At 45.0% G+C, this 22,731-nt stretch overlaps 1 protein-coding gene across 1 annotated transcript in view; it reads left to right on the top strand.

Moving 5' to 3' along the window:
* RPS6KA5 (ribosomal protein S6 kinase A5) overlaps positions 1-22,731 on the top strand; it is a 183,826-nt gene that overhangs the window by 108,482 nt on the left and 52,613 nt on the right. The window contains exons 6-8 of the mRNA XM_030215299.1: positions 12,679-12,762; positions 16,307-16,410; positions 22,118-22,268. Of these exons, the coding sequence (XP_030071159.1) occupies positions 12,679-12,762; positions 16,307-16,410; positions 22,118-22,268 (339 nt within the window). The remainder of the gene's footprint in view (positions 1-12,678; positions 12,763-16,306; positions 16,411-22,117; positions 22,269-22,731) is intronic.

A 22,731-nucleotide genomic window follows, 5' to 3' on the forward strand; every position in this document is an offset into this window, starting at 1 on the left:
TGTTTTCTTTTTCATCGATGAAGGACAAAGTAAGAAAGAAGTGTATAGATTCTTTCCTTTCCTATCAGGCTGCCAAATTAGGCAAATACGTTTCCTCTTTGATAGTTCAGGCATTGAGTTATGTAAACTTTAGATGGTTGCTTAAGACATATTGTGACAAGGCAAGCCCCAGAGATTCCCCAGTGAAGCAGTTGAGCCCCAGAACTACGGGTCCCAGAAGTCCTTGCAAGACTGAGTGAGGAGAGTAGTCCTAAAAAGATGGAATGGATTCCCAGTCCCAGCAGGGGGAGCAATGGCTCGAGGCAGGGTGAGCCTGTTACTCCATTCCCCACTAGAGGGCGAGGGAAGAATGAAGCTCAGTTTCCCTGGCTTCACCATCGGTATATAATTCCCGCCAGCTGTGAGAAGGGGAGGGCAGATTTCCTGGAGGCTCTCAGTCACCAGAAGAGAGGGGAGATGAACGGAGAGAGAGATTCCATGGAGTATGTGGAGGAAGGAAGTAGTGTGCCACTAGAGCTGCCTAAGGGAGAGGAGCCAGCTACCATGGAGTGGGAGAATTCAAAGGTTGCCCTGCTCAGCACTTGAAGGCAGTGGAGGAGGCCACACTGGGCGTGGTGCTGAGAGGTGGGAGAAACTGCCAACCCTGTTCCTTACAGGGTTACCTCTGTGCTGTGAAAAGGCAGGTGATTTGTGGTATTGGTTTGATGTCAAGGGCTGTCCATGAAGACTTGTTCTGGACTGTTGTGCTATATTGGAAGTGTTCTGAACTCTTACTAAACCCTTCTAAAGGAGGGGGTAGGGAAAGCTAATGCCCTAATAGAAGACCTGAGCGTTTGCTGAGGGATTTGGGACCTGGACTGTACCTTTTTCTTTTGAAGACTATATTAAGAGGGCTGTACCTTTTGTTTTGAAGAATATATTATGATTTTTGGTATGAAATTGCCTTGATAATAAAATACTTTGGCCCTGAGTCCCAGTATCAGCAGCATTCTGTCCTGGAGCCCCGAAGGCTTGCTGGCTCCACCCAAGAGGAGGAAGCAGACCCCCCCCCCTTTACAATATTTGTTTCAGAATTATGGATATTAGTTTTAGTTAATTATTGTGATATTATTATTATTGTACTTCCTGGTTTGTCCAGCTTCTTTGTATGTAACCCGCATTGAACTGTGAGATTTGCTATAAAAACAAAGTGTTGTGTTATGTTATAGTTACCATTTATTGTGTTCACCACCATTATGGTTCCCCCTGGATGTGCTGGCTACATTCTTCAAATAAATATATGGACTTTCCCTCCATGAATATTTTGAAAAATTTGTGTAAACCCAGCTTTCTATTTGTTTTTTGCTACATCATCTGGCAACCAGTTTCAGAGCCTAGCTATGTGTTGGATGAAAAAATATTTGTAAACTGCATGGCGTGTCTCTTAGTCTTTACTCTTTTTTGAAAGCATAAACAATCAATTCCACTCCAGTCAGGATTTTAGAGACCTCTATTGTATCTCCACAGCTACCTATTCGCCATGCTCAGGAGCCCTATTCTCTTTAGCCTTTCCTTAGATGAGAATTGTTCCATCCCCTTATTGTTTTGGACACCCTTCTCTGTACCTTTTCTAATTCCAATTTATTTTCTTTGAGCTGCGGCAACCATTGTGCAAAGTACTTAAACGTATGGTTGCATCATGGACTGATACAGAGGCATTATGGTATCCTTTGTTCTCTATTCTGTTTTGTCCACTGCCACACACTGAGCAGAATACGTCAACTTGTTTTCTGTGATGACCCCATGATCCTTTTCCTGAGTGGTGATTCCTTATATGGAACCTAGCATTGTGTAATTGTGCGGATTATGATAAATTGTGAGAAGACCTTGTGAGACTGGAAGACTGGGCATCCAAATAGCAAATGAAATGTAATGTAGACAAGGCTTTGGAAACAAAATATATTGTCAGGTTGGCAAAGAAATTTTAGAAAAGTTAACTTTCCCTAAAAATGTTACTTACTGAAGATACAGTGTTCTTGATTAGCAGGGCAGTATTATATTAACTGGATGGCAAGTCCTGGCTACAAATCACTTCCTCCCTTACCAAGATGATGCTCCTTTTTATTCTCCAAGGCATCGTAGCCTTTTATATTTCCTTTATGTTATAGGACGGCCAGCTCTGCCTTCAGTCAGTATGTCTCTATCTCCAGTAGGCAAATTCTCACCAGCTCCTGGATTCTTCTGTGTGGTTTCTCCAATTCAAGATTTTTTACTTTTGTTGAGCCTGGGGGTTATTGGCTGTCCGGTGCCATCTTTGGGGGGCATACCTGGCAGTTCTAGCTCCCTACTCCACCCTGGTTCCCCAGCAGCCTGAGCCTTTCTCTGTGTGGTGGGTGCCTTCCTTACAGACTGGCATCACACTGGGTTAAAAAAAAAAAAAGAAACCCAGAAAACACCCACAGGACAGGCAGACAGAGCATTTGTCAATGGCTGTGGTGGCTTGGAGGCTGCCTTCCAAGTCAGTGTGTGGGCTAAGGACCCTTCTTGGACGGAGACCCGGGATTGGGAGGCACCACGGGTTAATTCAGTGTGTATCCCTTTACAAGTTTGCTGTCGACTTTTGCGGCTAGACAACTCAGTGGAGCATGGCTGTGGAAACTGTGAAGCACTGCTCCCGCTGTTGTAAGCAGTGAGCAATGCTTGGCCTCTTTTCAGCAGGCTGTTCAGAGGTCTTGCAGGATGCAGACAGTCCTCTTCCTTCCAAGTCTGAGGTTTCCTTTGCTACATACACGTGAGCGAGCTCTCACTGTCCTGCTGACTCTGCTCCTTTTCTTCTTTGGCAGCCATGTTATTTGCCCTGACCAAAACCTGGGAGGGGAGGCCTTCCTGACCTATCGCAGTTGCACCCTTCCTCGGGGGTACTGCTGCTCGGCAGGTCTGGTGCAGAGTGGGGCTGCTCAGGGGCTCCGGAGGCAATGGGGGGTACTCCCGAGTTTATTTTACAAGTGGCCTGGGCAGCAGTTGCTTCTGGCTCTGCCTCTCGGTCCTCCTTTGGGGGGGGGGGGGTATCGGACTCCACGCTGCCATCCTCCCACATGGATCCCGCTTTGAAGTGACAGCATGTGGGGTCCCTCTCCAAGGGAGGGGGAGGGGGGGGTCAGTGGGGCTTGTGTCGCTTCCACAGTTGGAGGTGGATCTGTCAGTCAGCTCTGGTCAGAACCCCAGGTGTGAGGATCTGGAAGAGGGGGAGTTGGCAGATGTAGAGTAGTCCAGATCTTTCATAAGGAGAAGCTGCTGTCATTCACTACTAAGGCGCTGGAGGCATTTATGTTTCAACAGTTTTTATTGATGACAATAAACATTATAAACATGGTTCATAAATTCAAACAGCTCATTAACCTAAGAACAAGTCACTGTTGCATACATACATCATAACTGCTTCATCAATATTTTCCATCATCATTTTCTCCCCCCCCCCTCCCCCCCCCCTTTTCCCCCCCCTTCCCCCCCTCCCCCCCCTTTCCCCCCCCCCCCCCCCCCGGGGGTTGACATCTTTACAGTGATCATTTTTAACTTCATAGCACCTAATCTTTTTCAATATCTATTACAGGACTATACCCATTTACATCCTGAAATGCTAATCTCCCAAACACCCCACTGGTTAAGGCGTTCCAAGTCTATTTAGTACCGCACTTCGTGCTTTATGGGATATGTTTTGCAAGTACTTACTCCATATTTTGATAAACTCCTTTCTTTTCTTTGAGTTACCAAAGGCCGTCCTAGCCTCCCAAAGCATCAATTCATGCATCCTATTTCTCCAGTACCAAAAGGAAGGTGGATCTTCCTGCATCCAGTGTTTAAGTATGCATTTTTTCCCCACTGCATATGCCTTACATAAAAATAGCCCTATATAGCTGTCTGTTATCCCATATGCATCCCTTTTGTTCAACAACACTCCTCTCCAGGAGGGGAGCAATCTTTGCCCTATGATCTGCTCGATATACTTCTGTATAGCTCTCCAGAATATTTTTATTCGAGCACATTTCCAGAATGCATGCAAAAAGGTATTATTTTCTCTATTACATTTGGAGCATTGAGCTTCGCCTATCCAACCCGCTCTTGCTGCTTGGTTTTGTGTTATGTATCCCCTGTGTATTACCCTATATTGACTCTCCTGTAACTCTGCCCCACCTACTTGATGTGGTATATCATTTATCAGTTTTGCAAAATTTATTCCTTTCAATTCGTATCCCAAATCCTTACTCCATGCCTCTTTAAGTATCTCATAGGTACGGGGGGGACTCAATGCTACTAAAGCTCTATGTAACTCGATATTGATACCTGCCCGTGTGCATCTCCCTTTAAGAATTCCCGAAGTCTACAACCAAGCCTCGCGCCTATTGCTTCTTGGTCCATACTGCCCCAGTAATGATGTAGTTGTCTGTATGAGTAATGATCCTGGTTTGCTAAAGACATTCTTTGCTGCAGATCCTGAAAGCCATACAACCCTCCCTCCTCATTAACTAGATGTTCGAGTAAGGTAATCCCCGCCCTTGACCACCTATCAAATATACCTTTCTCCATACCGGGTGGAAAGTCCCCATTTCCTTTAATTGGTAGCTGATCGCTAACATTGGGGTTTTGCTTCCATATCTGCATGAGCAATCGCCATATGCTTCTCATTGGCCTTAACAATATACTTTTTCGGAGGTTTAATGGTAAGTTTTTTGTTTTGGCCTGCAATATAAAATTCAAGTGCCAAGGCTCAAATAGTGTTCTCTCCCAGCTAGTCGGGGTATACTGGTTGGTATTGAGCAGCCAATCCCTAAGATGTCTCAACAGGCATGCTTGATTGTATCGTTTTATACAGGGTAATCCCAGTCCCCCCTGTGTCCATCCATCATACAAATATTCAAAGCGAACTTTTGATTTCTTCCCCCCCCAAAGGAACTTTCGGATTATTCTATTTAACTTTCTAATGTCCTTACCCAGGATATGCAATGGTAATACCTGCAATATGTAGAGCCACCTTGGGAATATAATCATTTTGAACATATTGATTCTTCCTATTAATGACAGAGGCAAATGATTCCAACTCTCCAAAGAGCTGCTGGTGTCTTGTAACAGCTTTTCTATGTTGATCTTATATAGATTAGTTATATCCATAGTTAAGCGCACTCCCAAATATCTGAACGATTCCGCTGCCCATTTTAATGGTAATTGTCTTTGCCAATCTCTAACTTGGGCTCCCTCCCTCTGCATAGCTTCAGACTTCTCTAGATTGAGCTTAAAGCCTGAGAAGTCGCCATACTCTGCCATACACTCGATGAGGGCTGGTAATGATTCCTCTGGCTGAATCACGTGTGCTAATAAGTCATCAGCAAATGCTGCTATTTTAAAAGTTTCCGTGCCCATCCTAACTCCCCTTACATCAGGTGTTTATTGGATATTCCTAATCAATGGGTCTAAAGTTAATACAAATAGTAAAGGTGATAGTGGGCATCCCTGCCTTGTTCCCCTACAAATGGGAAAGGGAGGGGACAATATTCCATTCGCCCACACCTGGGCTTGTGGAAGATAGTATAATGCTCTAATTGCCTCCTGAAAGAACCCTGTTATTCCATACACATCCAATATTCCAAACATAAAGTCCCATACTACTCTGTCGAATGCCTTTTCAGCATCGAAGCTGACCAGCACCGACGGCGTGGCCCGTTCCGCTACCGCCTCCAAAGTTACCAATATCTTTCTCACATTTTTTGTGATATTTCGCCCCTGTACAAATCCTACCTGTGAATCTTCAATAATATCTGGCAGAATTCGCGATAAACGATTTGCCAAAACCTTGGCAAATAGTTTAGCCTCATAATTAAGTAGCGAAATTGGCCTATAAGATTCTGGTTTCTGTGTGTCCCTTCCTGGTTTTGGGAGCACAATGATCTGAGCTGTTCTCAAGGAGATAGGCATTTGTTTTTCTTTCACTATGGCATTAAACATCAATGTGATGGGTAACACCACTTCATCCCTCATCATTTTATAAAATTCTCCTCTATACCCATCTGGGCCCGGGGCTTTCCCCAAAGGCCCCTGCTGTATTGCCCATGCTACTTCATCTTCCATTATGGGGGCATTTAACATTTCTTGGCTCTCTATATCTATTCTCGGAAGATTTTGTCCCTCCAGATACATTTCACTATCCATCGGGGGTGGATCAGGGACATCATACAGCTGCCTGTAATAACCTTGCAAAATTCTGTTTATTTGGGTATCTTTGTTTTCTAAAGTTCCATTGGCCGAATATAATGCGTTAATTTTTGGAGGTCCTTGCCTTGGATTTGCTAACCTAGCCAACATCTTTCCCCCTCTGTTAGCATATTTATATAATTTATATTTATAAGAGCCATAGTTGTGTTGGGCCTTTCTATGAAGTCTCTCATTAAGGGTCTGCTGCAGTTCCAAGAGTTGGGCTTTTAGTGTAACAGTATGTTGGCGTCCATACTCCCGTCTTACCCTTGTTATTTCCTTCTCTAGCCAAATCTGTTCCTTCTCCCTTGCCTTTTTTTGATGGCTAGTATACGCGATTATCTCTCCCCTAAGCACAGCCTTTGCCGTGTCCCAATAAAGTATAGGAGTTGTTGTATGTGCCTGATTGGTGTCTTGGAACTGCTTATATTTTTTGATTATAAAATCTCGGAATCCCTGATCTTTGTATAACCAAATAGGGAACTTCCACTGGAACTGTCTAATCTCTCTCTCCATAGGCTCCCATACGGTCATTACCATTGCATGATCTGATATTTTAATGGGGCCTATTTCTGCACTACATATTTTAGTAAATATTGTTCGAGATATAAATATGTAATCAATCCTCGACATGGTGGCATGTGCGCGAGACAAGTGAGTATAGTCTCGCTCTACGGGATGCAGTGTTCGCCACACATCCACCAGGTCCAGGACCTTACTTAACACCTCCAGTCCTCTTGATTCCATCCCTGCTCCTCTTCTTCCCCCCTGTGATCTGTCCAGTGTAGGATCCACTACTGCATTAAAATCCCCCCCAACTAGCATGGGTGTTCCTTCAAAACTTGTTAACTGACGTAAAAGTTGTTTGTAGAAAGCTTTGTTATACGTGTTAGGAGCATATACATTACACAGAACCACTGGTTGACGTTCTACAGTTAAATGCACAATTACAAATCTTCCCGCATCATCAGCTATTACTTTGTGTGTAGTTATTTGCACCCCTTTCTTGATTAGAATTATGACTCCCGCTTTTTTTTGCTTGCGCTGGGGATTCATAATATGAGCCCACCCACCAACGGCATAGTTTCTCATGTTCCTTGGCATTTAAATGTGTTTCTTGAAGTAATGCTATTGACACCTTTTGCCTGTGGAGTGCCCGGAGTATCTTCTGCCTTTTTATCGGCGAAGAAATACCTCCCACATTCCAGGTCACTACTTTAAGGGCCATTAAGTGATATCGTAAGGTTGCTGTATTACTACCTTGATTCTCTCTCTGATTAAGTGGGGAGGGCATCCCAGCCTATACCCCCACCCCCTGTAGTTGACCCTGTTCCTACATGGATGTTCAACTCGTGTGTCCCCTACTATATTGCCTGTATTCCCCTGTTCTTCTGTTACCATGAAGATTTTGTTCCACATTAACCCTCTCCCCCTTCCTCCCCCACCCTCCCCCCTACTACCCTTCTCCCCCATATTCTTATTGGCACCTATAGTGCTGTACTTCCGTGCTTCCGACCAGGGATCCCTCTAGACCAATCCCTACTTGTGTGTCATTTATCCCCTCCCCCCTCAGTTTACCTTATTAACTTTACAAACAGTATCAACATCTTCAAAACTTTTTAACTCTGCATCAAATAGTCTCTGGTTTCCTCACCACTTCTGCTCTTCCTCTTACTATTGTACCAGTCTCTCTTTTCTTGTCACCGCACCACTCAGGTTTTACTCGACGTTCCAGGCCTTTCATCCTCCAGCCGGTCCACGAATGCTTGAGCGGCTTCCACCGTGTCACAAAATCTGACTGAGCCATTGTGCTGGATTCTCAATTTTGCTGGATATAATAGACTGAACCTTATCTGCATTTTGTGCAGTCTCCCACATATTTGCGAATATTGCTTGCGCTGGAGGGACACTTTGGTAGAATAGTCCTGGAAACACAGTATCTTATGTCCGTCCACCTCCAGCTTCCCTCCTTTCCGTATAGCTATCAACACATCCATCTTATGTTGATAGTGTAGCAATCGCAATATGACCACTCTTGGCCGTGTATTATTCTCTCTTCTTGGACCCAACCGGTGTGCTCGTTCTATCTTAATTGGTCCCGCGGTACTCTGGTTAGTCAAAAGCTTGGTGAGCCATGGCTCCAAAAAACCTCTCAGTTCCGCCTCTGGTATTGATTCTGGTATGCCTACCAGCCGAAGATTATTCCTTCGAGATCGATTCTCCAGGTCGTCCACTTTGTCTTCCAAGGTTGTCACCATTGCTTGTAAATGCTCGATGGATTTTGATGCCTCCTGCGTGGAGGTTTCCACTTCTCCCAGTCGCTGTTGAACCTCCTGGAACTCGTTGGTAAACGTGGTGATTCTTTGGTCCATTCCTTCAAGCTTGTCAATTATTTGCTGCAATTTATTGTTCATAGTTTCCTCCACCGCCATTTTTACCTCCGTGACAATTTCCGTGGCCCAAACAGAGCTCACTGTTGGTGACGGTGGGGAATTTTTGTCCGCCATCTTTATACCCCCGTTCTTATTCTTCTCCGGCTCTCTCCTGGAGCTTCTGGTAGCCATACAGCAATGCACGGGGCAACTACAGTCTATTCCACTGATTTAATACTGTTTTTGTCTCCGTTTCTCAGCTGCAGAGAATTAACTCGGCTTGTTATTTGTGCTGGATACTGTTTTATTATTCTTGGTCTCTATGCTAAGTATTCCTCTGTCTCTTTATTTTTCAATTGCCACATGTTCATTTACAGGGATTGGTGCAGTATTCCTTGCTCTTGTTTCCCCACGCTTCTCTTCCCACTATCTCTCCGCCATCTTCTCCTTATAGCACGGTACCTTATGCTCCTTTTGCCCCACGTTCTTGTCCGTCCTCCGCCGTGCTCTCATCTGGTTGCTCTTAGCTGCGGTCTCAATCGCCCGCTCCCGAGCACATCAGCAACATCGGCGAGACCTTTCTATCTTTTAGCCTCCAGGTCTCCCGCCCGCATCGAGCTAGGTGTTCCGCTCCCCGCGTCTCGCCGGCCTCCTCCGGCCCCGGCTCCACGTGGTTTCGGTCGGGTGGGTGCGCGATCGCCGTTTTTCGCCGCTCCGTCTTCACCAAGCGGCTTCGCGTTTCCCAATTATGAGCCTGGGACTCTCCTCCGCACTACCCCGTCTTCTCCGTCTTGTTCTGGGGGCTTGGGCTGCTGTAATCAGAATGATCCCTGGTCGTTGCCTGCAGGAGCTCACCTTACAGCGGCCATCTTGGCTCGCCGCTCCACCGGAAGTCCGCGCTGGAGGCATTTAATATCAAGGATTAGAGGGCTCATGCCTCTACAGCGATGAACCCGATGTCTTTCATTAGGCGACCGCCTAGAGCCTTCATGGTTCACGAGGCCATTCAAGAGTTTGTTACGGCTCAGAGGATGTCTCTCGATACCATATTGAAGGTGGCAAAGGCGATGTCATGGCTGTGCCCATTTGCACCGGTTCACCTGGAGAACGGTCGTATGCCCAAGGTGGATGATTTTGTGGCCGCGGTCACTAAGAAGACTACCCTCCCAGTGGAGGGAGGGCATTGCCCTGAAAGACTTGCAAGATCGGAAGCTGGAGGCATCTCTGAAGTTCGTGTTCGAGGTGTCCTCACTCGCTCTCCAATCTGACATTTGTAGTTCGTATGCAGCGTGGGCCTGCCTTAGTTGGGCCAAACAGGCAGCGGATCTGAGGAGGATCCTGGAGCACCACTGGCAGATGTCTTTCCTCTCTTACTTGGCGGTTGCACTATACAATCTGGTCTGCTCTTCCGGTAAGCAGATGTCTTTGGTGGTCACAGCCCAACAGTTGTTGTGACTGCGGCACTGGGCAGTACTGAGCAGATGTGACATCGAAACATTGTCTTACAAAGTTGCCCTTCCAGGGTAAGCTCCTGTTTGGCAAAGACCTGGTGAAGTTAGTCAAGAACCTGGGGAACTCTAAAGGCCCCGCATTTACCAGAGTGGCTCACTTTTGTCTCCGGGAGATGCGGCAGTATTGTCCAGGGTAGGGTTACCATATGGCTCCAGAAAAAGGAGGATGGATTGAGCCAGTCGGGTTTTACTTCCATTGCTTTCAATGGAAGTAACTGAGCCAGTCGGGTTTTACTTCCATTGCTTTCAAAGCAATGGAAGTAAAACCCGGCTGGCTCAATCCGTCCTCCTTTTTCTGGAGCCATATGGTAACCCTAGTCCGGGGTGGGCCTCTCTTCATTCCAGAGGTCCTGATTTCAGCCACGGTTTTCCTTTCTGGCTGACAAGCGAGCTTTAGGTCGTGAGGGCTCAGGCTGCCTAAAAATGGGTTGCCGGCCCACTCTTCGGAGCTGAAAATGGGGGGCCGAAAGCCCCTTTTTAACAAGCACTGGTTCAAGGTTACCACGGACCAGTGGGTTTTAGAGATTATCCATGACAGGTACAAGTTAGACTTCTCCTTTCCTATTGGCAATTGTTTTTTGTAGTCCCTATGCAGTGCCCATGCAAAGCAGCAGGCGGTGCAGGCCACTCTTCACTCCTTACCGGAATTGGGAGCAGTGGTTCTGCTACCAGCTAACGAGATCGGAGAGGGCTGCTACGCCATTTACTTTGTGGGTCCCAAGAAGGGCTTGCAGTCTCACTCTGTGTTGGATCTCAAAAAGGTGAATCAGTTTCTGAAGGTCAAGCATTTTTGTATGGAGACTCTGCTGTCCGTCATGGTGGCAGTTTAGGAAGGGGAATTTCTGGCAGCCCTGGATCCCAAGGAGGCATATTTACATATTCCCATTTGACTTCCTCATTAGCGTTTTCCCTGCTTTGCTGGTTTGGGCTGTAATTTTCAGTTATGCCGTTCGGTTTGGCTACAACTCCCAGAACCTTTTCCAAGGTGATGGTGGTAGTCATGGCATATCTGTGGAAAGAGGGGATATGGGCTCATTCCTACCTTGACGACTCACTGATCAGAGCAGACTCGTCAGCGGACTGTCGCCATTCTACCTCCTGGGTGATTGCAGTGCTTCAGTTCCTAGGATCATTTTCTTTCCTTTGGTCGCAGCAGATGAATCCAGGAGCCAACCTTTTCGCTGCTGTTCACCTCACTGTGCCTCTTGGTTCCAGGTCTCTGTTGAATGTTCTTTTTTCGATGTGTGTGTTGGATGCTATTCTTGTCTGTTGGTGCTGCTGCTTCTTCTGTGAGGAAGATTTTTTGGATTAGGGGAGTTTTCTTCCTTCTGCTTGGTTATGACATATACTGACTAGAGGTGGAGCTGGCCGTCCTATAACACTGAGTTCAGTACAGTGCTGTCTATCTCCACCTGCTGTTAGATGGGCACAACCTATCTGTCTCTGGATTCATCTGCTGCAACGTAATGTTTCCTTCCATATAAGCACCTATTTCTGTTTTATTTTGCTATACCCGCTGCATCTCGGAGACTTGTGTTTTTTATACATGAAGGAATTGCAGAACTTTTTCAGCATATCCCTCTTTCCCAATGTTTGCCCTGTATAGAATCTTTTAATCTAAAGACACCTTTATTTCCAAGTTGGTGTGAATTCCTTTTGAAGACTGAGCTTCAGGAGCTTGCATGTTTGGTCTGCATTATTAAGAAACCTGCTCCTGTAACACGACAACCTGACAGTTTGGAGACATCTGGTATACACTTACATCACCTTGAAGTTGAGATCAGTGGTCAGAACTATAATACTTTCCAGAGGCCTTCAGTAGGTAAACTTAGATTAACTGAGTTGTGGGTAGACCTGCTGTGTCCTATGCAATGCTGACGTGTGACTTAAAGTGAAATAAGAACTTGTATCAGATTTTCTCTGAAGCAGTGTTGTAGCCAGAGGTGGGCCTGGGTGGGCTGGGGCCCACCCACTTAGGGCTGAGGCCCATCCAACAGTAGCACACATTTAGCGGTAGCTGGTGGGGATCCCAAGCTCCGCCAGCTGAAGACTTCCCCCTGATAGTAACGAAAACACTACTCTCCACGATACCGGCACCTGCTCATGCTCAGTTTTCAGCGCATGCCTGCTTCAGACTGCCAAGGTGGAAAGAAGTGTTTTCCCGCCAGCTGAGATATTTTTTTTGGGGGGGGGGGGGGGGGACACTTGGTGCCCACCCACTTCTTGCCTTGGCCCACCCAAAATCTGTTTTCTAGCTACGCCCCTGCTCTGAAGACAGCAATTTGGCATGGCTGTAGCAGTGAAAGGTTTTATGCTTTTTCTAGAACACTGGTAGAATCTGTTTGTCCATGCTTTTATCACAAAAGTGAAGTTGGAAATGTATTTTCTGATGTTTTTTTCACTTAAGAACCCAAGCCTTTCCTGTTATCCATAAATTGACAGGTATATGTGTGGATTCGTGGAATAAAAAGAAAACGTGATTGCATAGGTTTGTAATTACTGCAGTGATACAGTTCAACAAAAGAGCGATTAAAGACTTTTTTCTTAATAGTGAATATTTTTTTCTGTTTCAGAAAGAAAGAACCTATTCTTTTTGTGGAACTATAGAATATATGGCACCAGAGATTGTCAGAGGAGGAGAAACAGGACATGACAAGGTATTATGTTTATGCAAAGCTTTTCTAAGAGCATTTCATTGTAGGCCCTTTAATATAAAATGATTGTTTCTGACAGGGCTTCTTCATCCTGACTGTTTTTAACTGTACTTGTTAAGGACAGGTGAGGGAGGTAATTATTTCCCTACAATGCAGTTTTACTATTGTTAAAATCTTGTATATCTAATCTAAATTCCAGAAGGCATGAAGGATTATTTCCAGCTTTTCTTTAGGTAGTCTGTTCTCATCATTGTAGACATGTAGAAAAAAAAAAACCTGACAAAATGATTTAAGAAAATGTATTTTTTAAATTTATAGCCTACTTAAGTAGCTTAGGTGAATAACATATATGAATATCAGAAATTAATTACATCGAAATGTACCATATAATCGCATATCTAAAACAGATAGTAACAAAACAATGCAAAATGTACAAAATAAACATTCATTTAGAACATACATATTAAAAAGGCAAGATCTAACAATATAAAGTTTTACTTCAAACTGTATCATTAAAAGAAAAGAAAATAGCTTTTAGCTATTTCCTAAACTTAAGTATATCTAATTCAGCACATACAGAGTTATTTTACAAAGGATTTTTTTTTGCATGTAAATGGCTTCTTATAAAAATGGCCCACAGGTTATTCACATATAAGAATGTGCAATGAAAAGGTGTATACTTTTTGGAACCCATGTGAATGCATGTTATGAGAAGGAGAATGGGCAGAGAGCAGATGGAATTGCAAATTACACATATTTATAAAATATGTGCATGCGTTTACACCTGCTTTTGGGAGTTCCTCCCTTATATGGTGTGTAGCCCCGCCCAGCGCATCCCAGGATGCACTGGGCAGGGCTGGGCGCCGCCATTTTGCGGCGTCGAAGGAAGAGGAGGGAGGCAGGTTGCGTCCCTCCTCCAACTAAGGTAGGGGGGCCGGGAGGGGGTTCGGGGTTATTTTTACCAGGGATTCGGCGGCAGACAACTCTGGGAGTTGTGGTGGGCTGGAGGTCCGCCCACCCCTGTCGCTCGCTGGGAGGGAGGGAAGGGGGGGGGTTTGACCGGCAGCGACGGCGGCCACTGGACCACCAGGGAGTCTTTTTTATGGGGGTTTGGGGGGGCTGGGGGGGTGGGATTGTCGGGGGGGGGGGGGGACCGGAGGTCCGCCGGACCTCCAGCCCCCATTGCTTGGGGCAGGGGTAGTTAGGGCCTGGTGGTCCCATGAACCTCTAGCCCCTGTGTTTGACAGGTTTGGGATTTTGACAGCCCAGACCTGTCAAACAAGAGCTGGAGGATTGTGCTGAGTGCATGCTCGGCACAATTCGCCCGCACTTCTACCCCATGATCAGAGATACGCTGCTTAAATCTGCATGCATTATCTCTGATCATCGGTGCGGTAAAGCCCCGCGCTGTTCCAGCGCTAGTTTAGAGCGCTGTTTGGAACAGCGCGGGGCTTTTGATCATCTGCCTGTCGGTGATGTGTTATAAAATTACCCTCATAATGGCAAGAGTATTGAAAAGGAGAGAACTGGCTATTGCAAAGGGCCCATCATTGAGGCACCTCTAGCAATGCCAGCTGAGTAGACAGCACAGATTAATTGGGTGCAAACAGAACCAAGACAACACTCAATTGCTTTGGGGCTGTACTTCTCATTACTTTAAGAGAGTAATTTCTTATTGTCCCATCAGACCAGTCTAGATGCTTGTTTAGGCCTCTCTGCCAGGAAGTAGAGACTGAGAAGTAATGAACTATGATGTTAGCAGTTTAAAATCCTATATTTCTCAATCTCCAGCCGGTGGTAGAACTTCCTGTGCAGTCTTCTCTTGTCAATATTATCTTGTGGGGCAGTTTTTCAGTCTGTAAATGGTGGTTTGGTAACAGATGAATTGGCCAGGAGCACAGGCTGGTGTATCTGGAATATTTGGCCAGCCTAATGAATATTTGATTTCAGCACTGACCCGGAAATTTTATCGGGTTAGCGGCCATATTCATACTGCTAACCCAACAAGTTCCCATTAGTTATCTGGCTTACAGTCTGAATATGGCCACTAAGAAATTACCTTCTGCCTGTGCCCAGCTTCATGCATGGACTGCACTAGCACTGTCCAGATAGCTCAGAGGCGGTCAGAGGGGATATTTGGCAGTACTATCTAGTTAGTGCTGCTGGATATCCCACTTGCTTGACATTTACCCAGTTAGCAGTGCCTGCTAACTCAATAAGTACCTTGAATATTAGCCCAAAGTATGTTTTTTCAGCTTCTGAAAAAGATCACTAATTGTAAAGGAAGAATAGGAATTCTTCATGATTATCATTGATGTACTAGAAAAATAAAATGTACTGCTTATCTGTATCTTTGCAGTTGTATTTGCATACTTTTCATCATGGATTTTCAAGGTGAAAGTGCAGCCGTAGTTTTGTTTTGAAAATTACCCCAGGATAGCTGTGCACACACATTTACATCTGCTGTTTGGTTCACATAATTTTTCTGAGCTACAAAACATGCATTCTTTTGAAAATCCCAAAGTGTGTTTATAACTAAAACTCTGGCCTTGTGCACATATGTAAATTCACCTAAATGTTAGGCATTTCTGTAAATACAGCACTGATTTGAAAATTTCCATTTTAGTTGTTGAATATCATTTCAGTCATAGGAGCCAACTTTTCAAAATGATTGGGGGTACTGATTTTTTTTTTACAGGTGGTGCAGTCCCCCCTCCCCCTTGACCCCTTCCCCCTCCACCTCCCTCCGAGTTCCAGGCCCCCCTCCCTCCCAGTTCCTCCCAGTTCCAGGCCCCCTTCCCTCCCCTCTCTCTCTCCTTTCCCTCCCCCCTCCCTCCGAGTTCCAGGGCCCCTCCCCCTCCCTCCGTTCCACCTTCCCTCCCAGTTCCAGGGTCCGCCCTCCCTCCTTCCCAGTTCCAGGGTCCGCCCTCCCTCCCAGTTTCAGGGTCCCTCCCTCCCTCCCAGTTCCAGGGTCGTCGTCCCTCCCTCCCTTTCAGTTCCAGGGTCATCATCGTTCCCTTCCTCCCTCTTTCCCTTCAAGTTCCAGGCCCTCCTCCTTCCAAATTTTAAAAGTCATCAATCTTACCTCGTCAGGGTTAGGGTGGAGGCAGCGGTAGAAAGCATGCAGGCTCGGTTCGGTGCTTAATTCAGTTTTCCTTTCTCTCTCTCTCTCAGCTCTGGTCTCACCCTTGCGGAAACAGGAAATGAGGGCGGGACCAGAGCTGAGAGAAAGAGAAGGGAAAACTGAACTAAGCACCGAGCCGAGCCTGCATGCTTTTTACCGCTGCTGCCGCCCTAACCCCGACAAGGTAAAATAGATGACTTTTAAAATTCGGAGGGAGGGAGGGAACGAACTTCTGGTGGGTGAAATATTGGGGGTGCTCGAGCACCCACAGCACCCACGGAGTCGGCGCCTATGATTTCAGTAATTTGAGGTTATTGACTCTTAGGCTCATCATAGCTGTTATGTAGTTGTCATGGCCTTTAATTAATTGTTTTTAAATTGTTCATATGTATCACATGACATGTAGTACTTTCTGTTTTGCAGGCAGTGGACTGGTGGAGTTTGGGTGTCCTAATGTATGAATTGTTAACAGGAGCATCTCCATTTACTGTTGATGGAGAGAAAAATTCTCAATCTGAGATTTCTAGGTAAAGCATGACATTATACACTAATTTGTTCTTCATTCGCTGAAAATTGTAATATAACAATTTACAGTTGGTTTACATGTGTTAAGAATGGGGAAACTAACTGTGACAGAGTGTGAATTTTTCTCCTGAAGCTGAAGCTGCAATAATAGATGAAACATACATTATCATCTGATCTATAAATAGAATGTTTGAAAAAACAGAGGTGAAGCCAGTGACTCTGACCCTTCTCTAAAAGACAACATTTATTTTCTTAAATAACATGGAAAGGCTATGTGTCAGTATATATGTGTTCTTTATTTATTTTATTTTTTTTAATAAGTTAAAAGCAGGTGACCATCTCCTTTTCAGTCTGAGACTGTTTATTCATCTATTTGTCAGTTGCTAATTACATTTTTTCTACATCCCTGTCTTAGGGTCCCTTTTACCAACTTGCGGTAAAATGGCCTCCTCAGTACCTCTCCACTCTCATCTCTCCCTACATTCCTCCCCGGGAACTCTGTTCACTGGGTAAATCTCTCTTATCTGCACCCTTCTCCTCCACTGCTAACTCCAGACTCCGTTCCTTTTATCTTGCTGCACCATATGCCTGGAATAGACTTCCTGAGCTGGTACGTCAAGCTCCATCTCTGGCCGTCTTCAAATCTAAGCTAAAAGCCCACCTTTTTTGATGCTGCTTTTAACTCCTAACCCTTGTTCACTTGTTCAGAACCCTTATTTTATCATCCTCACTTTAATATTCCCTTATCTCTTGTTTGTCCTGTTTGTCTGTCCTAATTAGATTGTAAGCTCTGTCGAGCAGGGCCTGTCTCTTCATGTTCAAGCGTACAACGCTGCGTACGTCTAGTAGCACTATAGAAATTATAAGTAGTAGTAGTACAGTGGTGGAAATAAGTATTTGATCCCTTGCTGATTTTGTAAGTTTGCCCACTGACAAAGACATGAGCAGCCCATAATTGAAGGGTAGGTTATTGGTAACAGTGAGAGATAGCACATCACAAATTAAATCCGGAAAATCACATTGTGGAAAGTATATGAATTTATTTGCATTCTGCAGAGGGAAATAAGTATTTAATCCCTCTGGCAAACAAGACCTAATACTTGGTGGCAAAACCCTTGTTGGCAAGCACAGCGGTCAGACGTCTTCTGTAGTTGATGATGAGGTTTGCACACATGTCAGGAGGAATTTTGGTCCACTCCTCTTTGCAGATCATCTCTAAATCATTAAGAGTTCTGGGCTGTCGCTTGGCAACTCGCATCTTCAGCTCCCTCCATAAGTTTTCAATGGGATTAAGGTCTGGTGACTGGCTAGGCCACTCCATGACCCTAATGTGCTTCTTCCTGAGCCACTCCTTTGTTGCCTTGGCTGTATGTTTTGGGTCATTGTCGTGCTGGAAGACCCAGCCACGACCCATTTTTAAGGCCCTGGCGGAGGGAAGGAGGTTGTCACTCAGAATTGTACGGTACATGGCCCCATCCATTCTCCCATTGATGCGGTGAAGTAGTCCTGTGCCCTTAGCAGAGAAACACCCCCAAAACATAACATTTCCACCTCCATGCTTGACAGTGGGGACGGTGTTCTTTGGGTCATAGGCAGCATTTCTCTTCCTCCAAACACGGCGAGTTGAGTTCATGCCAAAGAGCTCAATTTTTGTCTCATCTGACCACAGCACCTTCTCCCAATCACTCTCGGCATCATCCAGGTGTTCACTGGCAAACTTCAGACGGGCCGTCACATGTGCCTTCCGGAGCAGGGGGACCTTGCGGGCACTGCAGGATTGCAATCCGTTATGTCGTAATGTGTTACCAATGGTTTTCGTGGTGACAGTGGTCCCAGCTGCCTTGAGATCATTGACAAGTTCCCCCCTTGTAGTTGTAGGCTGATTTCTAACCTTCCTCATGATCAAGGATACCCCACGAGGTGAGATTTTGCGTGGAGCCCCAGATCTTTGTCGATTGACAGTCATTTTGTACTTCTTCCATTTTCTTACTATGGCACCAACAGTTGTCTCCTTCTCGCCCAGCGTCTTACTGATGGTTTTGTAGCCCATTCCAGCCTTGTGCAGGTGTATGATCTTGTCCCTGACATCCTTAGACAGCTCCTTGCTCTTGGCCATTTTGTAGAGGTTAGAGTCTGACTGATTCACTGAGTCTGTGGACAGGTGTCTTTCATACAGGTGACCATTGCCGACAGCTGTCTGTCATGCAGGTAACGAGTTGATTTGGAGCATCTACCTGGTCTGTAGGGGCCAGATCTCTTACTGGTTGGTGGGGGATCAAATACTTATTTCCCTCTGCAGAATGCAAATAAATTCATATACTTTCCACAATGTGATTTTCCGGATTTAATTTGTGATGTGCTATCTCTCACTGTTACCAATAACCTACCCTTCAATTATGGGCTGCTCATGTCTTTGTCAGTGGGCAAACTTACAAAATCAGCAAGGGATCAAATACTTATTTCCACCACTGTAGTTTTTGGGATTCTGTATAGAATCTTACGACTCTTTGAGATTCCGGAATCTTACTACTCTTTGTCCTTGTCCCTTATTTGCCTTATTTGTCTGTCTTGATTAGATTGTAAGCTCTGTCGAGCAGGGACTGTCTCTTCATGTTCAAGTGTACAGCGCTGCGTACGTCTAGTAGCGCTATAGAAATGATAAGTAGTAGTAGTAGTCTTTGGGATTCCAGAATCTTGCTACTCTTTGGGATTCTGTATAGAATCTTACGACTCTTTGGGATTCCGGAATCTTACTACTCTTTGTCCTTGTCCCTTATTTGCCTTATTTGGCTGTCTTGATTAGATTGTAAGCTCTGTCCAGCAGGGACTATCTCTTCATGTTCAAGTGTACAGCGCTGCGTACGTCTAGTAGCGCTTTAGAAATGATAAGTAGTAGTAGTGTGTGGATTTGCCATGCACCGAGGCCCCCTTTTACCTCAGCGGGTAAAGAGGCTGGGTTTTTTTTAAAAGGAAATGGCTGTGCGGTAAGGTAAACAGTTAATGCCGCAGCCATTTCCTGGGGGAGCCCTTACCGCCACCTATTTAGGAGGTGGTAACTGTGCACTGCACAGGGCTGCCCATTTACCGCTAAGTAAGCCTCTGGCGCTAAAAATAGAAAACGTATTTTTAGATGCCGGAAGTGGCGCGCAGTGGGGGATGGGAACTACCACTGGTCTCCTGTAGTAGTAGTGAATTGGCACAGAGCAAGCCTGCGGTAGGCCTGCTGCGCATTAAGGGCCCCTTAAAAGACCGGCCCAACCCGGCATTATGGTCTAAAGTGTAAACGATTCCGTTCCTATCTTGAACTCATGCCTTTCTTGATGATCAGATAACAATTTGCACTCTGGCAGCAACACCTAACATACATACATAGTAGGTGACAGCAGAAAAAGACCTGTACGGTCCATCCAGTCTGCCCAACAAGATAAATTCATATGTGCTAATTTATATGTATACCTGGCCTTGATTTGTATCTACCATTTTCCTGTTGGCATTTAAAAAATATAACTGAGAACAATGATGAGAGCTGTATTTTATCCCTTTAGCCATAGATATGACTGTGAATCTATCCTGTTGGGTCAACTAGTCAGAGATTTCTTGCTGGAGTGTGCCTAATAGCACAGAACAAGAAATAAGACTAGAGTGAAACAGGGGCCATACATATAAATAGTAACTAAAACCATTGAAATTGTAAGCATCTGCATCTTCTTCACAGGTGAGATCGATTACAGAGTACTCATGAGAGTAGAGGTGTGATTGCTGATCTAAAAAAATATATTTGCATTAACCCTCAGCCACTTTTCCAGCACAACTGACCCATTCCCTTTCCGTTTTCCCTTTCACCATCATATTTTGCCTAGCTTCCTTGTAGCTATCAGAATTTTAATCAGTTAGAAATCTCAGCCCTCCCTTCCTCCTCCTGCTGGCTATAATCTGACTAAAGAAATTTAGATTTTTTTTTTAATGTTTCAGCATTTTTATTGATGTCAAAGTAACATAAACATAGTCAACATTTTAACAATTCCCCCCTCCCCTCTCTTATCCCTTCCAAAATCCATCCCTACCCACTGTTGAGGTAAGCAGAATTGAATTGGTAAAGTAACAGTCTGCAAGATAATAACAAATTGCGCACTTAAGTTACTTAATAAAATTACCCCCCCCCCCCCAAACAAGAAAAACCCTGCCCTGCTCCAGAAAAGTAGATGGCTCCATTCACCTAGTTTCTTAAGGCGGTCGAAGACCAAAATATCCAGCACAGAATTAAGTTTCAAACTTCACCCTAAAACCCCACAACCCCGAGCTGGAAATAAATGTTTACAAAACGGGAGCTGGGCAGACTTCTACGGTCTGCGCCCTGATCGTGACTGAATAGATATGGATGGGCTGGAGTATAAATTTTAAGGGGCTTCGACGTTAGCTTCAGAACTTAGTTCAAGAACAGTACTGGGCAGACTTCTACGGCCTGTGCCCTGAGAAAAGGCAAGGACAAATCAAACTCGGGTATACATATAACGTATCACATACCATGTAAAATGAGTTTATCTTGTTGGGCACACTGGATGGACTATACAGGTCTTTTATCTGCTGTCATTTACTGTGCTACTATGTTATTAATTATGTGCATAAATGCCAAGAATTCACCAAACCACTATTATGTAAATACTAGGAAAAAATGCCCGTTTCTGAACGGAATGAAACGGGCGCTAGCAAGGGGCCCCCTCCCGCCGTCCCTCGAAGCTACTTGCCTTGTTCGCCCTCCCTCCGTCCCTCGAAGCTAGTTGCCTTGTTCGCTGTGGGCCGTTTCGGCCCTCGAGTGTCAATAGCTCCGCCCTCGACGTCATGACGTTTTGACGCGTCATGACGTTTTGACGCGAGGGCACTGCAGACACTCCAGGGCACACCGGATATCTCGGGCGCCTCAACTTCCGTGGAGGCTTCAGATCGTTGGGGTTGCCTTTTATATATATAGATGTGCGTATCTTACAAAACACATGTTTTTCAAGTAGGCATACACCTAGACAAATGGAGAATGGCTGGGACTCGCATGCATGTAATCTATAAGTTACATGCATATTTCTGACATTTAGGTGCGCACACACACACACACACACATATATATATATATATATATATATATATATACACACACATATATATATATATATATATACACACCTGGTTATAGGAATATCCTATGCACAATTATAGAATTACCCCCATAGTGGCCAGAACCTTCTGCCATGCTTGCAAGACTGTGAGAACAACACAGGAGTTCAGGTGCAGCACAGCTCAAATATGAGAGCCATGCGTTGCTAGAAAAATGGCTGTTCCAGCGGTAGGGCTGAAGCTTGTAGTGGCATCTGGAGAAGGTGAGGTGGGGAGACGGAATGCTGGTCTGGTGGAGAGGGGACAGGGCGATGGAGACCAACTTGGGACCTCGTTTTGGTTGAGGCTGAGGGTGGGGACTTTATAAAGGGTGATTCATTTTGATGAGGCATCTTCCAAAACTATCACATGGGGGAACCGCTGCCGTCCATAAAAAAGGTTGAAAACCAATTAGTTAACTAAATCATTTGCTCCACAAAGAAGTGAGTTATGATTGCAGAAATCAACAATATATCAAATTTGACACTGATTTGCCTCATTGCAGAGTTGTATATAAGTGTTGTATAAACTTTTATTTAACTGCAACATGTGACTTGTCTGCAGGAGAATATTAAAAAATGACCCTCCATACCCTCCAGAAATGAGTTACATAACGAAAGATATAATACAAGGTCTCTTGGTAAAAGACCCTCAAAAAAGACTGGGCTGTGGTCCAGGTGGTTCTGATGAAATAAAAAAGCATCCCTTCTTCCAGGTAAGAAGATGTATATACATTGTATTCTCTGTAACCTATGTGTTTTTACTTAAAATTCAAGCTTAGGTTTGGAGCTGCAAGCTGAAGAGAATCTCTTCTTGGTCTTTTGGCTGAGATTGAGGTGGGAAGGGGCAAATGCCCTGCCATCTGACTCTTTAACAATATATTAATGGGAAGTAATTTTATAAAAGAGCATGAAGGTAGCATAGGTGCCTTATTTGCCTTTTATAAAATAGCCACCCACAACCTAGTGACATGCAAATTCTCGCACCCAAATTTACACATACTCAGAAGAAAATGTGCATATTTGTGCATACTCTATGTATATGTCTGTATTTTATAAAATATATACATATATTGTGATTCTGCCCAGTGGCGTAGGAAGGGGGGGGGGCGGTCCGCCCCGGGTGCACGCCGCTGGGGGGGTGTCATCTCAGTTGGTTCCTTGCTCCCTCTGCCCCGG

Source organism: Microcaecilia unicolor, chromosome 9, assembly GCF_901765095.1.
Source record: "Microcaecilia unicolor chromosome 9, aMicUni1.1, whole genome shotgun sequence".
In the NCBI taxonomy this organism is placed as follows: domain Eukaryota; kingdom Metazoa; phylum Chordata; class Amphibia; order Gymnophiona; family Siphonopidae; genus Microcaecilia; species Microcaecilia unicolor.